Source organism: Prinia subflava, chromosome Z (genome assembly GCF_021018805.1).
Source record: "Prinia subflava isolate CZ2003 ecotype Zambia chromosome Z, Cam_Psub_1.2, whole genome shotgun sequence".
Classification (NCBI taxonomy): domain Eukaryota; kingdom Metazoa; phylum Chordata; class Aves; order Passeriformes; family Cisticolidae; genus Prinia; species Prinia subflava.
The window spans coordinates 91,295,017-91,314,266 of NC_086283.1; the positions used below are offsets into that span (position 1 = coordinate 91,295,017).

Consider the following 19,250-nt stretch of genomic DNA (forward strand, 5'->3'; position numbering starts at 1 on the left):
AAGCCTAAATTTGGAAATTGCTTTGGGAGGCTTGACATTTTTTGGAAAATGAAAGTGCTCCTTGGATGCTTTCATATGAATTGGGAAGCTATTTTAGTGTGAAGGTAGGGAATGGAAGGGAACAATACAGGAAAATAGTCACTGGTAGTCACTTATGCCTTCTTCAGAAATGTAGATTTTTTTCAAAGGTGACAGTGGGAACAAAGCACCAGAAGAGTGCATTTATCAGCCAGTTTGCTCCCAAGTGATGTGGTTTATTCTGACTTAAGGAATGAGTACACAGTATTAAATGTTATTTACATAATTACTTCAAAGTTGGAAGTAGTTAAGAATCTTCAAGGATAATGCAGAAAATTTCCTTTTCTCAAAATACATATCTTGCTTGAGGTGCTTTTGGTCAAATGTCTGTGACGTGAACTGGCTTTCATCCATCAATTTGAGCCAGTAAGTTTTGCTGTTTTTGCCTTTTTTTTAAGGTTGTTGTATTAATGGACCAGGATTTGTTGTTGCATGAACAAATTGAGACGGTTTTTAAACAGAAATAGAAAATTTGGTCAATGTTAGTTTAACCTTCCCTTAGAACCCTGAAATAAAATGAAGTGGAAAAGCTCTGGAAACCAGATTAAGACACACTTGAAAGCACAGAATTCACTTACTGCCTTTCTAATTTTAGAGTGTTGTGGTGGTCAAAACTAAATGCAATTTCATGAGAAACTGGTAATAATTTGAAATAAAAACTCACTGATATGCATTCGTTTCAGAAATTCCTGTTAAAACTACAGTGCAGAAAGAATCTCAGTGAATTAAGTGTTGTGAAGTTACTAAGCTTAGAACTTTTAGGTTAGTTCTGAGGTAAAATGACAACACTTGCAAACCATCAATCTACTGGACCTTCTGTAAGACAAGGTGATTTCTCAGACAGCCTTGAAACTTGTAAGGGTAAGGGTTTGTGTCAACCAGTGGAATGTGGAAAAGAAAAGAGTTGGGGCTTGGCTTTACTGAAACTCTGGACATCTTCACGTTATCATTTATGGCCTCTTCTGTGTTTGCCTTTGTTGGTGTTTCGGGTGTTTTCCATTTGTTGTTCTTCACTGCACTTAACAGTAGGGAGAAAAGGAGGGACAGAATATTTCTGTAGTTAGGTACTGTACTAGATTTTGGGAGGATGGGCTTGTGATACTGGTTTCTTACCTGAAAGCTCAGACACTCATTCAAACTAGCTATGTTAGTTTAAATAAAGTTGTTCTTGTAGGTGCACAATTGTATAGATTACTTTCAAACATAAGACTCAAAACTAAGTGCATACTCTTTCATTATTATACCTATGTTACCTATACCTAAGTCTAAAACTTAATTAAATTTATTGATTTCTCTTTAATAGTATCTGTTACCAAGGAGGTCCTGAAAAGTACATACATACTTAGATCCCAGCATTAATAGCAGAATTGCTCTAATATATTTTTATCTTATGACAATTTAACAGTGTTTCACACTAGAAACTATGTTTTTAATAATCAAATGGAGCAGTGATGGGGTATACAGTAAAATATCACAATTTGTTTAAATTGTACTAACTGGTGTAATATGAAATGAGAAAAAGATTCAGACAAGGATAACACTTCCTTCCTGTCTCACCTCCCAGACACTACTGGCACTTTCACATTTGTATTTTAGCGATAGACATTTTTGCTTATTTTTCTCATACATATGTATTTTGCTGCCCTTCATGAGGGAGAAAAATGATGGATATGTTGATTTAATAAAATAAAAAAGTTCAGACAACTTGCTTCCTGCATTCATCATAATTTGTTGACAACACTTCCATTCATAGGCTAGATCTCATGATCTTTTTCTTCTTAATAAGAACATTGCTTTTAAATTAATGCTGTTACATAGATATGAACACCTCTCTTTGCTTATTGGGTCCTGGACTGAGAAGAGAGTATGATATGCTGTGCTATGGATAAGAGATATCCGTAGGATATGAACAAGTAGCTTACTTTTTAATGCACCATGAAACTGGAAATAAGTTGTACATGGAACATCCAGGTGCTAGTTACACAGTGACATCTCCTGAAGTAGATGACGTTTTCTTTACTATAACGCTTTCAACTAAATGTATTACATGTTTTCTTTTGCTGTAAGGATAATAACTTTATAGGATAAATATTTGCATTTTATGAACTGGAAAAAAACTTTCCCTTAAACAAAACAAAACAAAAAAGGCAGATCTAAGGGGTTTTTTTCTCCTAGATGAATCTTTAAAATGACTTTTACAAAAGTCCTCTGAGATAAATTACAGGTAAAAGTACCTTGGACTATTTTTAGTTCACCTAATGTAGCTGAATCTTTACCATATGGTGAGTTTGCTGTGGACTTAATGCAAAGTCAAGAAAGAGGTAACATAGAGAACAGTCCCAGTGAGTGTGTTCTTCAGTGGAAGAAAAAGTCCTCATCTCCAGCAAAACACTTCCTGTTGTGTACGTGGCAGCTCTGTTGTAGTAAATTGTTTATTACTTAAACAAGCTGTCTAAGAAGAAGCTGAACTGTGACATTGTATAGTAAAGTTCAGTTCTGTGCTGATCGTACCTTTTAAGTTTATTTAATTATGATGTACTTCAAGTCTGCTAGTGTACTGTGCTGTTTGGAACAATTCAGTGCAAAAGTCATGTAAGACTAAGTCACACACACACATTTCCATCTTCTAGTTTTTGAAACAAACTGCTGTATTTTTACTTTGCCTGGCCGTTTTAGTTTTTTTAATGTAATAATGAAATTGCATTGTAAAACATGCTCAGATATTTTAAGAGTGCTTGAAAGTAACTTCTGTTTTTCAGATATCTGCCTCTCAGGAACGGTTTTTCGTAGAAATTTTTCCAAGCTGCAATGCAAGAAAAGAGAAGGGCTTTTTCTTAGTCAGATACGAGAAAGTGAAAGCATGCAGCTGACTGTGGCAAAGTGCTTTTTTGTTCCCTGGCATTGCAAGAGAAGGGGACCTTATGAAGCTTTCTTAAACTTTCATTAGTGTTTGTCTTAATGCTGTCTCTGTTACGACAAATACCACTTTAAAGTGTGTATTGAATTCTGTGTTTGAGAGATTATGAGAATGCATCTTTCTTGATCAGTGTCTGGTCATGTTCTCTTGAGGCTTTGGGAGGAGACAGCCTTTTTGTTGTAGATGCCCTCAGAAATCTGAGGTGGTTTTTTTGGTTTTGTTTATCTTCAATTCTGCTGCCAGCTTGCCAGTAGCTGAGGTTCCATTTCCACTGTGATGATAAAACACTAGCACCATCTGAGTACAGTAATCTGTTCCTGTCTGCTTGTTAAATGCTGAAAAAGTGACAGTTGTTTTGATAGTTTTGCAAAGCAGGAAATTACAGACCTCTTACACTTTGTCAGAAACTTCAGCAACTACAGCAGGAAGAGCTACTGAGATCCCAAGGAACAGGTTCCAGGACACGAAGTGTTTCTGTTGTAACTTTACTGTTTGGGAGGAAGCTAACTGGACGCTTGTTTTGTTTTTTTTATGGTGTTTTTGTTTGGGTTAATTTGTTTCGTTTTGGTTTTGGTTGGTGCTGGTGGTAGCTCTTTTGTTGGTTTTTTGGGGGGGCGGGGTTTGATTTATTTTTTTGTTGGGTTTGTTTGTGGGGGTTTTTTTTGTTTTTTTATAGTTTTTAGTAATTAAAATCATCTTCTGATTTCTTTTTGCATAACTAAGAAATATTTTTTTAACATTCCATGGTGCAAACAGACCTTATTTTTAAGAATTTGTTGCTAGTATAGTTGCCCAAGGGAAAACCTTCATAAAGTAGAACTTGCCTTTCTTCTCGTCTTCTGGGTTGTATATACATAACACTGACAGATGTGTGTGTTGAATGTCTGCTGGCGCAGACGTTTCCTTTAGAGTTTAAACATAAACTCCAGTTCTACAGTTTGTTCTTCTTCCGTCCCCAAAAGGTCAAGTAGGTCACTTGGTTTTCTTTCTCTGCCAGTTTGATTTGAGTGGAATTTACTCATTGAATAATTCATTGGATAATTCTTAGTGTAGTTCAAATTCAGTTGCATATAGTGCATTTTTAGTGTAACGTTTTCTGGACACTGAAACAGTGGTATTTCTTGCATCATTCTTGTAATAATGCTGATAGTGTGGCATGAAATCAAAGACATGCAGTGTCTTCTGCCTAGAGAAGTCAAAGACCCTTTAAAAATAAACTTAGTCAAAGCAAAAATAAGGAAAGCAGAGCCTGTACCTGTGGATGAGTGTGTTTGCTCAATACCTCAGCAGGATACCTGAGCACTCTCCTCTCTTTTGACTTGCCTGCAGGAGTAGATTTAATGGTTACAACTCTTTTAATACTTGCATGAGGGTTTTAGAAGAAGCAGGATGGTCAAGGTGTGTGTGTGTCTTTATGGTAATTTTTTTAAGTTACTGTATTCCCCAGCCTACAGTCTTTCTGATTTATAACAGTGGGGATTTGTTCCCTCACCTCATTTGCACACAAAGGTGGCATATATATTTAAACAAACAATGGGCATTTACCTCTAATGTGTATCTTAGTGATTTTCTGTACTGTAGTTATTTATTTTCAACATAAGGGGTTTTTTTAGTTTTGTGGTATGGTGAGTGAACACAGTTTTTACTTTTTTCTGGAGGTCAGCTCAGTGTCTCTTAAACCTCTTAAACCTTGGCTCATTTCAGATGGCATGCCATCTGTTTCTAGAGTGCAGTCTACATATAAACCAACAGATGAAAGATACAGCAGATAAAAAAAAAATAAATTCATGTGGAGGTATCCTCCTCTCGTTCATCCCTGAAGCCATGTATTGGCTGGTGAAAGTGAGAAAGAATCTAGTGGGAGGAGTTGCTCAGAGATTTTTCTGTGGTTGTACCACAGCACGCCCAGATACTTGCAGTCTGACATAGGATGCTGGGCTGGATGGGCTTGCAGCTTGGACCCACAAAGATGCTTCAGTGGGGAGATCCCGTGGAGTGACAGAACTGTGCAGCTGGGAGCCTTGTGAATGCACAGGGTCTGCAGTTTTCTGTAAGCTCTATTCTTATGCTTAGTCATACTGACATGTTTCCTTTCTGTCCTGGAAATGCAGCATTGTCTTTGTACAGTAAATAAGAAGAAAAGGAAGTTGTTACTTTTGGGGGTAACTTCTTGAACAGAAGACAGGAAAGAAAGGTAATATGACTTGTTTTCAGTGTTTCTAATACATTAAATTTCATGGCTGAGGGTCATAACCCCTGCTATCTTGCTGGATTGAAGGAGAACAAATTTTAGCTGTTGAGAACTGTTGTTTCTGCTCTGGCAGCTTTAGCTTTGTAATAAGACTTTCTTCATCTTACAGAACTGTAGTCTTTAGTATGGCAAATCCCATTTCTGCATGCGGGAGATTTTCTCCACTGGAATAAATCTGTATTACAAAGCATGTGTGCTGTAAAAAGGCTTGTTTGTCAGAAGTGTCATCCTGTTTTGTTTTCCTGGAAAGTTGTTGGAGTACCACATGAATTAGGCTGAAGATCAAATCCAGACCAACAATTTTCCATTTTCTCCTCTCCAATTTAAAGTTTCAAAATGTGTTGTGGTGTTTTGGGGTTTGCTTCTGAAGTCAGATCAATATCAGTAGGGATAAATAGAAATTAATAACTTAGGTAGGGAATAGGAACTCCTTAAACTGACCTCGTGTCTGCAAAGATGGTATATGGAATTCTTTCAGCAGGTTACCTACCCAAGTTACAATAGTTTCTAGCCCCTTCTTCCATTGGAAAGGCATAAATGGCTGTTTTTCAGAGCCTGGGTATTACCTAAAGTGTTTATAGGATCGTTACCACTCTAGTTGTAACGTTAGTACCTAAATATTTTAGGTACTCTTTGTTGTTTATTATTTTTTTCAAACAGTGGGGGTTTTTTAATGCTTAAAAGCATCTTAATCTATACGATGTTTATGTCTGAGGTTGAGATCCATTATCAAATTGACAAAATACACCCAGCACCTTGGCTTTTCTTTAATTGATACAGAATGGCAGAGAGGGAAGTAAGAAGAAATGAAATATGGGTGTCTTCCTTAGGTAAGTTTGCTTTCAGGTGAATACTCTGAAAAAACATTTTAACTTTCTTGCGTTTCATTCCTCAAAATTTTGAAAACTGCTTGGTAAAGAAAAAAAAAACTTGCACTTTTTACTTTTTCTGTGCTGTCAGCTGGAATAAATTTTCAGTAACCTTTTGGAGCCTCCAATTTACACATGTTCCATGTGACACACAGTTTGGTAACATCCCCTGAGATTAATTTCAGCTTTTTTTAAAAGACTGCATTATAATGCTAAAAATGCCTAATATCTCTGTCACATTCTGTGTGGAAGTAGGAAGGTTTTAGAACTTCGTTGCATGCTGCTGGAAGCTGCTTTATGTAGCAGAAAAATATAGTATTTCTGATTTTTCTGGTTTATAATCTTGGTCAATTCTGGCCTGTAGGATAGACTTTGTATCAAATTTCCTCTTTATTGTATGAGTACATGATAGAGTTGAAGTATTCCAAAGAAAACTGTCGGCTTGAGTTTTTGAGACAAGATTCAGCATTCCTACTTAGTTGATTTTGTGTTTTCAAGTGAGCTAACTAGGGAAAATGTTGCATCTTTTCTTTATGCATGACAGATTTTAAAAGATTCTTTACACAGGGGTTTTTTTCTTAATAGCCTAACAATACTTCATAGTATACTGAATTTTAGGAAGATGAATTTTAAAAATTGACCTTGGGAACAGCAGTTATTTTGAAGTGAACTGCATAGAAAACAGAGCTTTCAATTGCAGCTTCAGTTTGAAATCTTATGCTAGCTTTATATGTGAAGTCTGAGTGTGCCCTGCCCTGAGAAGGGGAGCACAACAGCCTTAATGAGTCTGGATGCACATCACACTGCTGTGACTGCATTTTCTCACAGACACCTGAGCTAGGTTAAAGTGTGGCATTCAGCAGTGGCACAGCCTTCAGTCTGTGGTTCGTGCATTCCATCCAGTGCTGAATTTTGTGTCACACCGGTTGCACTGGCAGTGTTAGGTGGTGAATTAATAACCAGTCTGGTCTAGGAGATGAGGACTGCAGTTGTGCTATATCCCTCTAGAGCAGGTAGATGTGTCCATAAACAATACTACATTTTCTTACCTTTTGTGGTTAACGTGTTAACTGTTAATTAATTGTATGGAAACTTTCTGAAATCCAGTGGTGCTGGGGGGCAGCATTAAAGGAACATAGTTACGTAGGAAGATCCAGGTAAAGGGTAAAACATATCTGTGCATTAAAGAAGTACTCATGTTAAAGTTTCCTGGTAGGGAGAAATGTATATTACAGGCTTACAGCATCATACAAAGTTCTTTTGTCTTGCTTTAAAACTTAAAAGAACTATGAAAATACTGTCCTGTACATAAAGCTTTATGTAGCAGGCTTTCTGCTTAACATGTGGATTTTTAAAATGCTTTATGTGTTGGTGGCAACAAAATGGAATATGAAATACTTTTATTTCACAATCCTTTCGTAAATGAGACTCTTATACAAGGGACTGACAAAGCACATATGCTTTTCCCATACAGCTTTAACTTGCCCTCAAAGTTATTTTCTTACCTAACAACCACCACCCCGAATAAAAAACAAACAACAAAACTCCCCAAAATATTCCAGAAACAGTACATGTGAAACTGAAAATCAAAGTTCTGATACTTCTTCACAAAAACAAAAGCATGCTGGGACAGTCTGAATAAAGCATCTGCTATTCAGGACTGAAGTTTCTTTTGAGCTATTTTAAGTAAATTACAGAAATGTTTTCATTTCCACTGCAGCCTGAGTCATACACTCTAATTCCTTATAATGATTGTTGTTAATCAGTTGGTGGAATAAAACCAAAATATTTGTAATTTGATTTTTTCTTATTTTAGATTTCTTATTTCAAATGGATGGTAGACCTGGCATATTGGTTTTTTAGGGAGGCATGCTGAGAACTGTGGAAAAATCATAGTTGGGGTAATGAAGTACTTTCTGCTGAGGATGTTTTTGAGAGTTGACTTCCAAGCTAAAGGTATCGAGAGCCAAATATAAATGAATAAAATGCAACCACATGAATTATACCAGTAGTCTCCAAATCTGCACAGTGAGGGAAGACATCCTATAAAAAAAAGGAACAAAGATGGATGTTGACATTTGACTTGATCGGTTTCTGTTGTAGAACAGGTGCTTCTGAACCATGGAGCTGCTTATTTCTCCAGGATTAACAGCTCAGTTAACAAATTGAGCAAAAATAAGAAAGGTGGGGCTTCTCTCTGCACAAAGGTACAGCTTTGAAATAAAGTCTGCAAATAAAGATGTTTGAAAACCATGCTGTAAAATTACTTTAGAAGGCTTTCTTTACAAGCCTAAATGTACTTACTTGAACTTCTAATTTCAATACGGCCTTACTTCTCAAGTGTGATAGTGAAGTGTCGTCTTCCAGACAGATTATTTTTATACAAGTTTCTCAAACAACATTTCTTGAGAAGTTTGAGAAAACCCTGGAACTTTTTTGCTTATATATGAGGTTAAGTGATGTTTCAACCTATCAAAAATGTTAGTAATTATTTTAATTTTGGCACATTGGATAAAGTTTACTTTTTGCATACCTTAATTTTTATTAGTAGAGTTAGTGTTATAAAAACTTCAGTACATTCAGCTTTTCTGGTCTCACAGAAGCACTACGCTGCTTTCATGTCACTGTAAAGTTCAGGTAAGCTTTTGTGTTTCATGAGAGCCTGACCACATGTTTTATATCAGAATTTTAAGCTAGTTCCCTTGGGTGTGGAGGCAGTAGTGAAGCAAGGAAATGTTGTATGAATATTTAGACTTTGTGAGCCTCAGGTGAGACATCCCAGCACTCTTGGATATATTCGGAATATTCATGAAAGGATTTTGCTATTATTATTTTAGCATTCAAAATAGAAGCTTAGTAATAATACATAAATTTTAGAGAACTGCTCCATTGGAATTAATTTGTAGAGGACAAATACAACTGTGGACAGGACGTGGATGTTTGAGGATTGCATTGATGAACTTACATGAGTAGTCCACAAAAGCCTAGTGTATAGTATTGCAGAACAAACACAATGTTTGTCTTTCAGGCTATGTGGGAGAGCAGTTTAAAAATCTGAAAGTACACTTGTGTGTTATTTCTTTTTTTGTTGTTTAAAGCCATGGGCTTCACTGAGTGCTGCTATCTCAGTTGAAGCAGTGCTTGAGGGCACTGCACAATTGGTTAGTAACTGCTGCCTATCTATAACGTTTCAGGGTCTTTTAGTATGGATCAATTTCATGGCAGTTCTTAATCAGATTTTTCTTGGTTCATGGCTTGAAGTCTTCTCTTGCAGTTCTCCTTTGACTTTTTTGTTGAAAAGTGTGGATTTGCTGCCAGCTACCCAAAAGATGGTCTGAGTAGTTGTTGGTTTTAAGTGACTGAAGAAAAGTACATCTTAAATGGTTACTGATATCTTAACTGGTTAATAACAAAGAAAATCATAACCTTTTGTCTTGAATACTGACAGTCAATTTCTGATGAAGCAAGAAGTTTAATGGATAGATAGTTATGAAGAAGGATCTGTGATCATGCACTTTCAGAAGTACTAATTACTGCATTTGTGATAACTGCCAGTACTAAATATTTAACTCAAATCCCAGCTTAAAAAAAGCTAAACTTAAAGCTAAACTTTAAAGCTAAACTTTAAGTGCATCATTTTAATTCTGCTTCTTAAGTTACTTTTTAAAGGTTAAATACATGAGAGAAATATATTTTTAATTGAAAACATGTTTCCTCTGCCTGAAGTATACATGTATCTGTATATTCCTGTGCTCCAAATAATTATGTTGTCATGAAACCCACTGAAAATACCTTGGTACTTGTCCTATAAACAGTGAAGTAGTTTTCCCATGAGAAGGTAAATGAGCTCTTTTGGAATCATACTTACTTTGTAGTTCCGGCAGTGTGAGGCTGCTTCTTCAAAGACAAAGATTATCTCTTTTGTGCATGTAGGTTAGGATAAATGAAGAAGCTTTTTTAAAGTTACTTTATGTGATACCTATCCATGGTAATAAAGCAAGCAGTGAGTGCTGCTCTTAGTACTTCTGAAATAAGTATTTCAGTATTTCAGAGATTTTTTTCAGTTCAATCATTTAACTTTTTATAGTTATTTGAACTGAAGACTTGTTCCATGATTGCCTGTGCTTATTCCTGTTTATAAGTTTCACATTTTTCACAACTTTTTTTCCTCCTTCACTGATTCCTCTGGATGAATTTTAAAAAATATTGTATTTTATTTAACAGTAATGTATGAAAGTTTATGTTATTATTGTAACTCCTTCCCAGCAAAACCTCATACCTGTGGGAGGAGATGTCAGAATGTAGTAATGAGCAGTCATTACTCTTACTCAGTTGTGGTGCTGATTAGAGAGGACAGTAAAATTTACCTGCCCAGTAACTATCGAGTTCTGGAAAGCCTTCCTCCGTTCCTCTTCAAAGGTGTTTTTAACAGCAGTAGGAAATTGTTCCGCATTCTGCCAACTGTACATAGAAGTGAAATGATCGTTACTTAGTGTTCGTTACTTGTTTTGAAATGTTACTATTTATGTTCAACATATTTTGTGGTCTCAAAGTCCTGTGTGAGGTTAGAGACAGATTTCTTCCAACTACCATGTAAGTACCTATAACCAGAATGTTTGAATAATGCAGCAGTGGGAGGTGAGTAAATGTCAGTGTAGATTTGGGGTTTTTCCACAGTGTGGTTTATTTGTTTCAACAGGTCATATCTTTTAATCTTTTTGTACTGCCTTATGCATAGAGTAGCTTTCAGTGTGCAAAGTCCTGGGATAATGAGTAAAGTGATGGTATTTTAAGAATTTTTGCTAAACAATCACTCCACACAGTCCTGGAGGAAAGATAATATTTCTTAAAGCTAGCAAGCATGGAAATACTAAAAAATGCTTGAATCAAAAATTGCCAAAATAAATGCAAAAAATTACAAGTAGCAAAAGCATTTTCTGGTGGACCGCTGAAAGGCAAAAGTGAAGGCACCACCCACAGCTTTCCCCACAACATTTTGAATTCACATTAAGTGAATGCTCTCTGAATATTGCCTGAAGTGCAGTTTACCTTGCCCCCTCCTGCCCCTCATCTCCACTTACTACTTTTTGTGTAATTAAGGAAGCCATAGGTTTAGAGAACTCAGGATGGTGGTCAGAGTGGGAGGAAGTCAGTGTGTAGAGCTGTACGTTCTGAACTCTGTTTTTTATAAGCAGAGAGATGACAATTCTTGGTGGCCCACGAAACCTTCAGCAGGCTGGGAGTAGTCTGCTGGCAGTTAGTGTGCTAACTGAAGTCTGAACATAATTAAGGCATCTTTATTCACCACTAGGGTCTCTTTAAGACTTAATACTTCATGTCAAATACCTCTACTCTTTCATGAACCTGGTCTTAGAAGGACTACACACATGTCACTAGATAAAAATCAATTAGTTTTGCTAGTTTCATTTTTTAAGAGTGTTTCACAGACAGGAAAACTGGTATCAGCTGACCTAATAGCTCTGACTCTTACATCATCCCTTAAGTACTATATAAAGCTTTATACTGCTTCTTGATGCTTTTGCATGGTATGTCTTGATGAAATCAGACTATTCCTTTTTCTATGCTAGCATGTTTTGTGTAAGTACAGTATCTATCTATATAATTTGATTCTGATGCATCTTTCTAGATCTATGTAGTGTTATTTTTCTATTTTTATGGAGGGGTGCCTAGGTTTTATGATACTCTTATTCAGAGTCGCTTGTGCACAGTAGAGTATATTGTGCCTAGGAGCCCAGGCTGAAATGTTTAATCTGAAAACTTAAATGCAAAGGCTTTCTGATCAAATGTGGTTTGCATGGAACAGTATCTTTCGTCAAGCCACTGGTGACAAGCTGGAATTCTCAGCTTCTCCAGTGTTATGCTTTCACACTGCTTTGTGAATGAGTCTGCAGTTTTTAAGTCAATTTTTAAGCAAATACTGAAGACACACGTTTTTCTTTACCCAGACCCATATCACACGGAAATGAGCTCATTGCTTTTTTACTCTAACAGTCTGTAATTTCTAATTAGTATCAATAATTACATTTCATAAGGAGCATGCATTACTATAAATTAAATCCATTGTTATAAGTGAGATGTGAAAGCAGCAAAATTTTACAATAAAATCTCAGTAATCCACTGAAGATGATAAGAAAAAGTGGTATATTTTTAAGGAGTATACTTGCTGTCTTGTATTGGCTTGCTTGGTTTTTATAGAGCCCTGGTTGATTATTATGGAAAAATATTTTTCGTTGCTTGCTAACTGCACAGATTTTTAATATTTTTTTTAATTTTTAAAAATTGTCACACTAAACACTTTCTTCCTTATCTGGTAAGATTTCTGTACTTACTTTCTCTTTATTCTGTAGATTTTAAAGAAGACAAAATAGGAGTTACTGAGGCTGTATCATTTTTAGCCATATGCTCACAGAAGTTTTGAATGCCTTTTTCTGTAACTTTTTTGTCATGGTAGCTTGACATTGTCTAAAAAAATTAAACATTTGCAATAGCAGCTGCTGTCATTAAAGTGGGTGTAGTTACTGTATGGTTGGCCTGTGGTTAGATTAGCTGACAGATACCACCAAAAGGTCTCCTTGTTCCAAAGGACACAACCCTGTCCAGCACAGAGCAGTCTATACCTGCAAAGCCACTGCATGAGTGAGCATCAAGGAGCTGCAGAACCTAAATCTGCATCTTCATGGTGACAGCCAGTTCCCCTGTTGCTCTCTGCTGATAGAAGCTAATGCCCTTCAATATGCATCTACCATAAGTGGTTTTGGGTTGCTAGGGTCATATTTTTTTCACCCAGTAGTTACTCAGAATAGGCTAGCAAGGAACTTTTGTTATTTCTGCATTGTAGGAAAACATTTTGTGATAGTCAGAAATTTCTCTGGAAACATTAAGCTCACTTTGGCCTTTGAGAGTATGCAGTGTATGCATGAATCTTCAGAGCACAAGGCCTTTTGTAATGAGTCTCTGACTGTCAGTGAGCCAGACATAACTCTCTTTAGGAAGTTCAGTGCCTGTTCAGTATAACTTACTGTTTCTATATCATGATATCATACTAATGATATAAATTCCTAGTATGACTTGGACTGATAGACAAGAAATATGAAAAGAGGGTACTTTAAACTTTAAAAAATGAGTAGCAAATAACAAAACATAAATTAAAAAACCAAATTGGGATGCTTAGAATGCTACGGGCCTGTTTCATGACTCCTAATTGCTACTTCAGTACAACTAATCGATAACAATAATTGGTTCTAATCATCAGCAGTGTATGCAAAGAACACATATAACCCTGGTGAGAAATAATGATTATCATGAAAGCATGTCAGTCAGATCATTCTTCAGAAAAGAGCAGGAGGAGTCTCACTAAATTTTTCTGTATCTCCAGTCTCCTTCTGTGAGGCCAGACTAACCTCTCATTCAGACCTAAAATTTGTAGACGATGTTATGTTTCTTTTCTAGAAATAATATCTGTATAAGCTTTCAGGTTTTTTCATTTGCTTTCTTTCATTGTTTATTTTTATGGTCATATTCTGCTGAGACAACTTTCAAGCAGTAATCTCTGAACATTTGTTATCTGCTGATAATTCTGCCATTTTGAACAGGGCCAAGACATTCTAATTTTTTCTCATTTATAAGTATTACAGAAAACATTTAATAGGTTGTAGCTTTTAAATTCTATGTAGCTTATCCTGTCCAAGTTGTTTATATCCCATCTTATTTCCACTATTCTTATTGAAAATGGAGAACGTAGTGCACAGGTTTATCTGCTTAACCCTAGTATCTTAAGCTGATTCAAAGCATAATATTTTTTGTATGAAATATCCAATGTTCTCTACTGGAGACAGGGGAGTAAAATTGGCAAAAAACCTCTTAATCCCCTGTGCATTATGTATGGAGATGTTTTACTCTTCTCTGGCAGTCACCTAATATAAAGAAATTTATCTTTAAAAATAAGACAGACACTTGAAACAGTAGGATATGTACCTGACATATTGACATATAAAAATCATTTCCAATGAGAATTTTGTTTAAGGACTTGTATTTTTGGTTTTACCCTACCCTTGACTCTTATCTTTCTGTTAATGGCTTCAGATGTCTGGATCAGGAAGGGCCGTATCTTCTCTGACCTGATCCTTCCCATATGTTCAATCACATTCCAGCTGGTTCTCCTATTTTGAGCTAGGACAGCCTTGATGAATCAGAGACAAAAGACCAGTTTGGTGCCTAAGAGATTAAACTTCATTCCAGAATTGAAAAAATGGATTCTGTTAAAAAGGCAGTTGACTTACATGATACATAGCAAGTAAGAATTTGTTCTTAAACTTCAGTAAGAGCTAGAAGATGGCTCTAGTGGGCTAACCTGGGGGAAAGAATCTTTAACATCTGTGCTTGAGATCTTATAACCTGGTGCAGATGAACTAACCATATAGCTGTCAGTGAGCACTCCTGTTCAGTCTTTGTAATGACATTACTGCTGTTTTTGAAGTAAGGCCAATGAGGACAGGACTTGCATATTCCCTTCAGCTGGCATGACATGAACTGGGCATCCTGGGTTCTGCTCTCTGCTGGGATGCTAAAATTTGTCATACAGTAATAAATATTTGAACCTTTGTCATCTCATTTTGGGTATGTTAAACAAAACTTGTAATTAAAATAATTAAATTACACAATTATTACCTTTGGATCTCTTGTATCAATATAAATTACCTACCTTCTGTAAGTTCTAGAAATTCTGCTCCATAATGATATAAACTTTAAGGGCTTTAGAGATAAAGTACTCAATTCTCTCTCTAAAACATGTAGTATGAAAGTGTAGAGTCTGAGAGATCATGTAATGTTACTGCTGTTTTTCACATCTTGAGAAAACACCTATGTGTACACGCTGATCCATCTGGACTGTGACTGGCCAACTAAATAATAATAGAAAGAATTAGAGAGCCCTAAGAACTTTCTGGAATACTGGTGTGAGACATCTGATAGCTTTTTTAAGAAATACACAGGAGAGAAGCCCACTTCGTTAGCTGCGTAGCAAGTACCTATTGCAAACAGAGGCTGTTGTTTCTTGTTTTGTAGGAGGACTCATTTTCCATGGCTACTGAGTAATGTATCTCAAAGGATTGGCTAGGTGATTTCAGAGCAAGAAATAAAACAAATGTTTTACATAGGTGAAATCGACTTCACAGGAGCTGAAAAATCTGTGAAGGAAATATGCTTCTCTGTTTTACCATCCATCTTTGGAGTTTTGAGCCTTCATCACTGAGGCTCATAGGAAGAATGATCCTTCCTGACCAGGGCATGTGAGGTTCCACTGAAGGGGATGGCTCAGTCTGTGTAGTTAGAGCTTTGGTTGAGCATATTGTCCTGTTAGCAGTGAAATAATTTCTTTGACAATTGCACCTTTTGACACACCAGCCTTCAAGGGAGTACTCTAAAGATAATAACACAACTAAATTTCACACTTCTATAACATTCAGCAAAAGTCTCAAACTATTTTAGGAAAATAGGTACCTTTGTCTCTAGGAAGTAGCACATTCAATTCTATTGTTAAGTGGCAGTTTCTGCCATGTATTACCAGGTTGAGAAAGTTCTCGGTGAAATTTTTCACAGTATGTGCCATACCTGATCTTTTGCTTTGTTGGAATGGACACATACGGCTAGATGATAGATGTAAGCAGAAGGAACAGGAGACGACAGGTGGAAAGACCATGGCTTGTCCATCTTGCTCTGTTTTTTATTTACTGAACATGATTTCATTAGAAGTATTTAATGGCAAAAGAGAAACTGTGAGCGCTACTGGAACTGTGAGTGGCAGGAGGTCACCTACTTGCTGACTTCCTCATTTCAGGGAATGGCTAACTTTTTTGTCCCAGTTGCACACTGAGCACTGCTCCTATGTGCCATGCCTCCTGGCTGGCCAGCCAACTAGCCTGGTGCTCTTGGGGCCTGTTGAGGCTTTGGTTGCATTTAGCTGGGTGACCATATTCTTAATTCTTGCTAAAGATCCTCAAAATGAGATCTTCATAGCCCATCCAAGGTCACTTCCAGTTTTGATTGTTATAATAGATGGCATTTATATTGAACAGATTATATAATGTCTGCAGTATTTGTTCTTTCTCATCCAGTGCTCTTCCATCAAACCTGTTACTAACTGCATTGATTGTTCTGACACAGCTGCTTTGTGACCACTTTTGTTCGTGATGTTTCTTGTGGTCCCCCATGGTTTGACTACTGCTGTTAAGCAAGTTACTTTTGCTAAATTGCTTCAGATGAATGTTGGAAAAAAAGCCCCAAACAACTCAGCAGCTAATAGCTTTTCTCCTTGCTATGACTGAGTACTTGTGGATATAGCAAAGAGAACTTCCTTTTCGAGGTGAATTGACTCCTGTTTCAGAGCTTGCCTTTTTCCTGACTTCCTACTGCTAATAAAATGTGGTCTAGTCTGGCTATAGGCTAAAGCTTTTTTGCCCATATGAGGTGGCAGAGAAGCCAAGACATGTGAAGACAATGAAATGAACCAGAGTACAAAAGTACAATTTGCAAATGAAACAGAGCTACAGCTGAGCTTTTATATACCATTATATACCTTTGGAAGAAAAATATTTGCAGAATTAGTACTGAATTCACTAAGCTATTAAAAGTAAAGTTTGCTTGTGTACTTGACCATTGTTCATAGCATGTACTGCATGCCTCATTATAAAATACTGAGTCATTGATCCACAGAAAACAAGTTGTTAATGATCTTGCTACTCAATTGCTGTTAGCAAGTCTTCAAAATTAAGACACAGACATGGACATTTGCCTTCCGTGTTGCATAACACGTTGCAGTGGATTGTTTCCATGCAGTGAGTTAATTTTACTGTATTGAGTTCTGTAGTTCATGAAGCAAATCCAAAGTGAATAATTGAATTATTAAAGTGCAGCTCAGTGATCTTATGCATTAAACTCCAGTATTCATCACGCTCTCGACCTTGCTCAGTACTCCAGAACTCAGTTTAGACCCATTTCTTTGGAAACTCTTGGCTATTAATACAGGAGCTGGTGTTTGTTGGTTTGAAAGTACCAATACAAAGAATTCAGAAGATATTTGGAGTTGCCTTAAGGGGGAAGTAGGCAAAGTTAAAAACCTAAAATTTGTCAGAAAAAAGGTGTCTTTTATCTTTTTTTTTTATTTCACTTTTAAGAAGCTGAAACATTTAAGAGCAAAATCCTTGCTTCCTAAAGAAGCAGAGAGGTGGGCTGTTGAGAAATGTAAGGCTCCCCTGGTCCAAACATGTTCTCTGAGGTTTGTTTTTAGCTTGCTCATTAGCTTTGCATTTCAAATAAAACACCATCATTTAAGTACATGGCTATCACAAATAGGTGGTGCTCTATGAAGATCAAAATACTCTGTACACTGCAGGATGAAGTCCTTGGTGGAATATGCTTGGGATTTCTTGTTTTTATTTTGTGATAAGGTACAGTGATCGAGAGACTGGCAATCTAGACACTGCTGTGTAGAAAAACATCAGCTTGCCTGTAATAGATAAGAGAGTTTGCATAAGATGATGTAAAAAACAAAACTACCAAAAAACCAAACCCAAAACCCTGCAGGTTCAGGGTCATAAGGTGAGGGTATTTTGCAGTGTGTAGGAGTTTGGTGCAGTCACAGGAAAAATATTTTTTCCACAGACCCAGCAGATATGAATATTCTAATGAATATTTTAGCCAAGGCTTGACTTAAAATATGAAATTGTTTTAATCACTTAAGAAGTTGCATTCTATAAATAAAAAGAAATACATAGATATACATACAACGTAAATTTTGCATAAAATAACTGATTTACCAAGCAAAAGCTTTCAGACACAGTCAGTCTTTCCCACCTGCGTGTAGAGAAAGCACAAGAGTTCTTTGTGCAGACAAGAGTAGATCGGTTTAGCTGTCACATGAGAGGAAGATAGCTGCTTCTGTTTTTTAGAGAACAAGCAGAGATTGTGAAGCCTCTGCTGTTGTATTACATTGTTCATGAATTCAAGTCCAAGGGCCTCTAAAAGACTTTTTTTATATCAGTTGGGAAGTTAATCATGGTTATATGAACAAATGAAATACTGTGTCATTCTTTCACTGCTGCTGCGGTGTTTTCTGTGTAGTATATGAAATATTCATGCAACTGAGATGGTTCATGCCATGAAATAACAATATAAACGATAGAGTAATAATATTTTAACTGTATTCCTTCAGAGCTGTGCTGTTCTTATCAAGTATTTTTCATCCCTGAACAGATTTTTTTTGACTAAGGAAAAAATTTAAAGTTGACTCTTTTTACACAGTGGTTTCTTCTGCATTTGAAACTTCCAGGCATGTTTTTCATTTGGACTCTACCTACTGCTGTAATATTTTTGTTGCTTGTTAATTATCACTACTTTTTTCACTGTATCTAGAAGGCAATGTTTTGGAATTCTTGCATTACTTTTAGAATTAAGCAAGCATGAATACTTAACCTGTGAAAAAAAATTCATTCTTAGGTGGATTGTGTTTCTACTTATAAACATTTTTAAGTCCTTAATGACTAGAATCACACAGTTCCACGTATCTAAAATCAGTTATTAACAATAGGTTTAGAAGTTCTCTTAAAAAAAAAAAAGGTATTTTCTTTACAGTGTTCATCTGCTTATTACGTTTCAGCACCGAACAGGAAGAATTATTTCCTGCCACAGAATCCTTTGTTTCCTTTGTCTCTACAATGAGAGAAGAAAAAAAATAACAATACTCTCCTTCTGACCTGCAAAAACTTTTTATTTTCTTTAAAGTACAGATTTGTGATAAGTGACCTTAGTAATACAGTGCTGCTAAACATAGGAATCGTAATTTTAGTATCATTTTATTGCAATAAATATTGCAGGGAATATATTTTTAGGTCATCACATAGTACATAAATGTAGTTGTGATTGCATGGTTAAATGTTTTAAAGCTGAGATTCAATGGAAGAAAGCAGTGGTTGTAGCTAAATTATTAAATAGTCTTCCTCTTTGAATTGTAATTTTATTTTTGGAATAAAATCTCATTCTGACTGTTGGCTTAATCAAGCTTGCTTGTTTTTAAAGAGCACTGGCTTCAAGAAGATGGGTGGGGATCATGTGCTGCTGC

At 36.2% G+C, this 19,250-nt stretch overlaps 1 protein-coding gene across 4 annotated transcripts in view; it reads left to right on the forward strand.

Annotated features, from left to right (window-relative positions):
• The window catches only part of MAP3K1 (mitogen-activated protein kinase kinase kinase 1), a 59,825-nt gene that overhangs the window by 14,883 nt on the left and 25,692 nt on the right, over window positions 1-19,250 (forward strand). The window contains exon 1 of one of the 4 annotated variants that reach the window (XM_063421759.1): window positions 5,008-5,045. The exons of the other annotated variants lie outside the window; for them this stretch is intronic. Coding sequence (XP_063277829.1) covers window positions 5,023-5,045 — 23 coding nt within the window. The 5' untranslated portion in view covers window positions 5,008-5,022. Of the gene's footprint in view, window positions 1-5,007; window positions 5,046-19,250 lie in introns of those variants that run through there. 4 annotated transcript variants of the gene reach the window in all.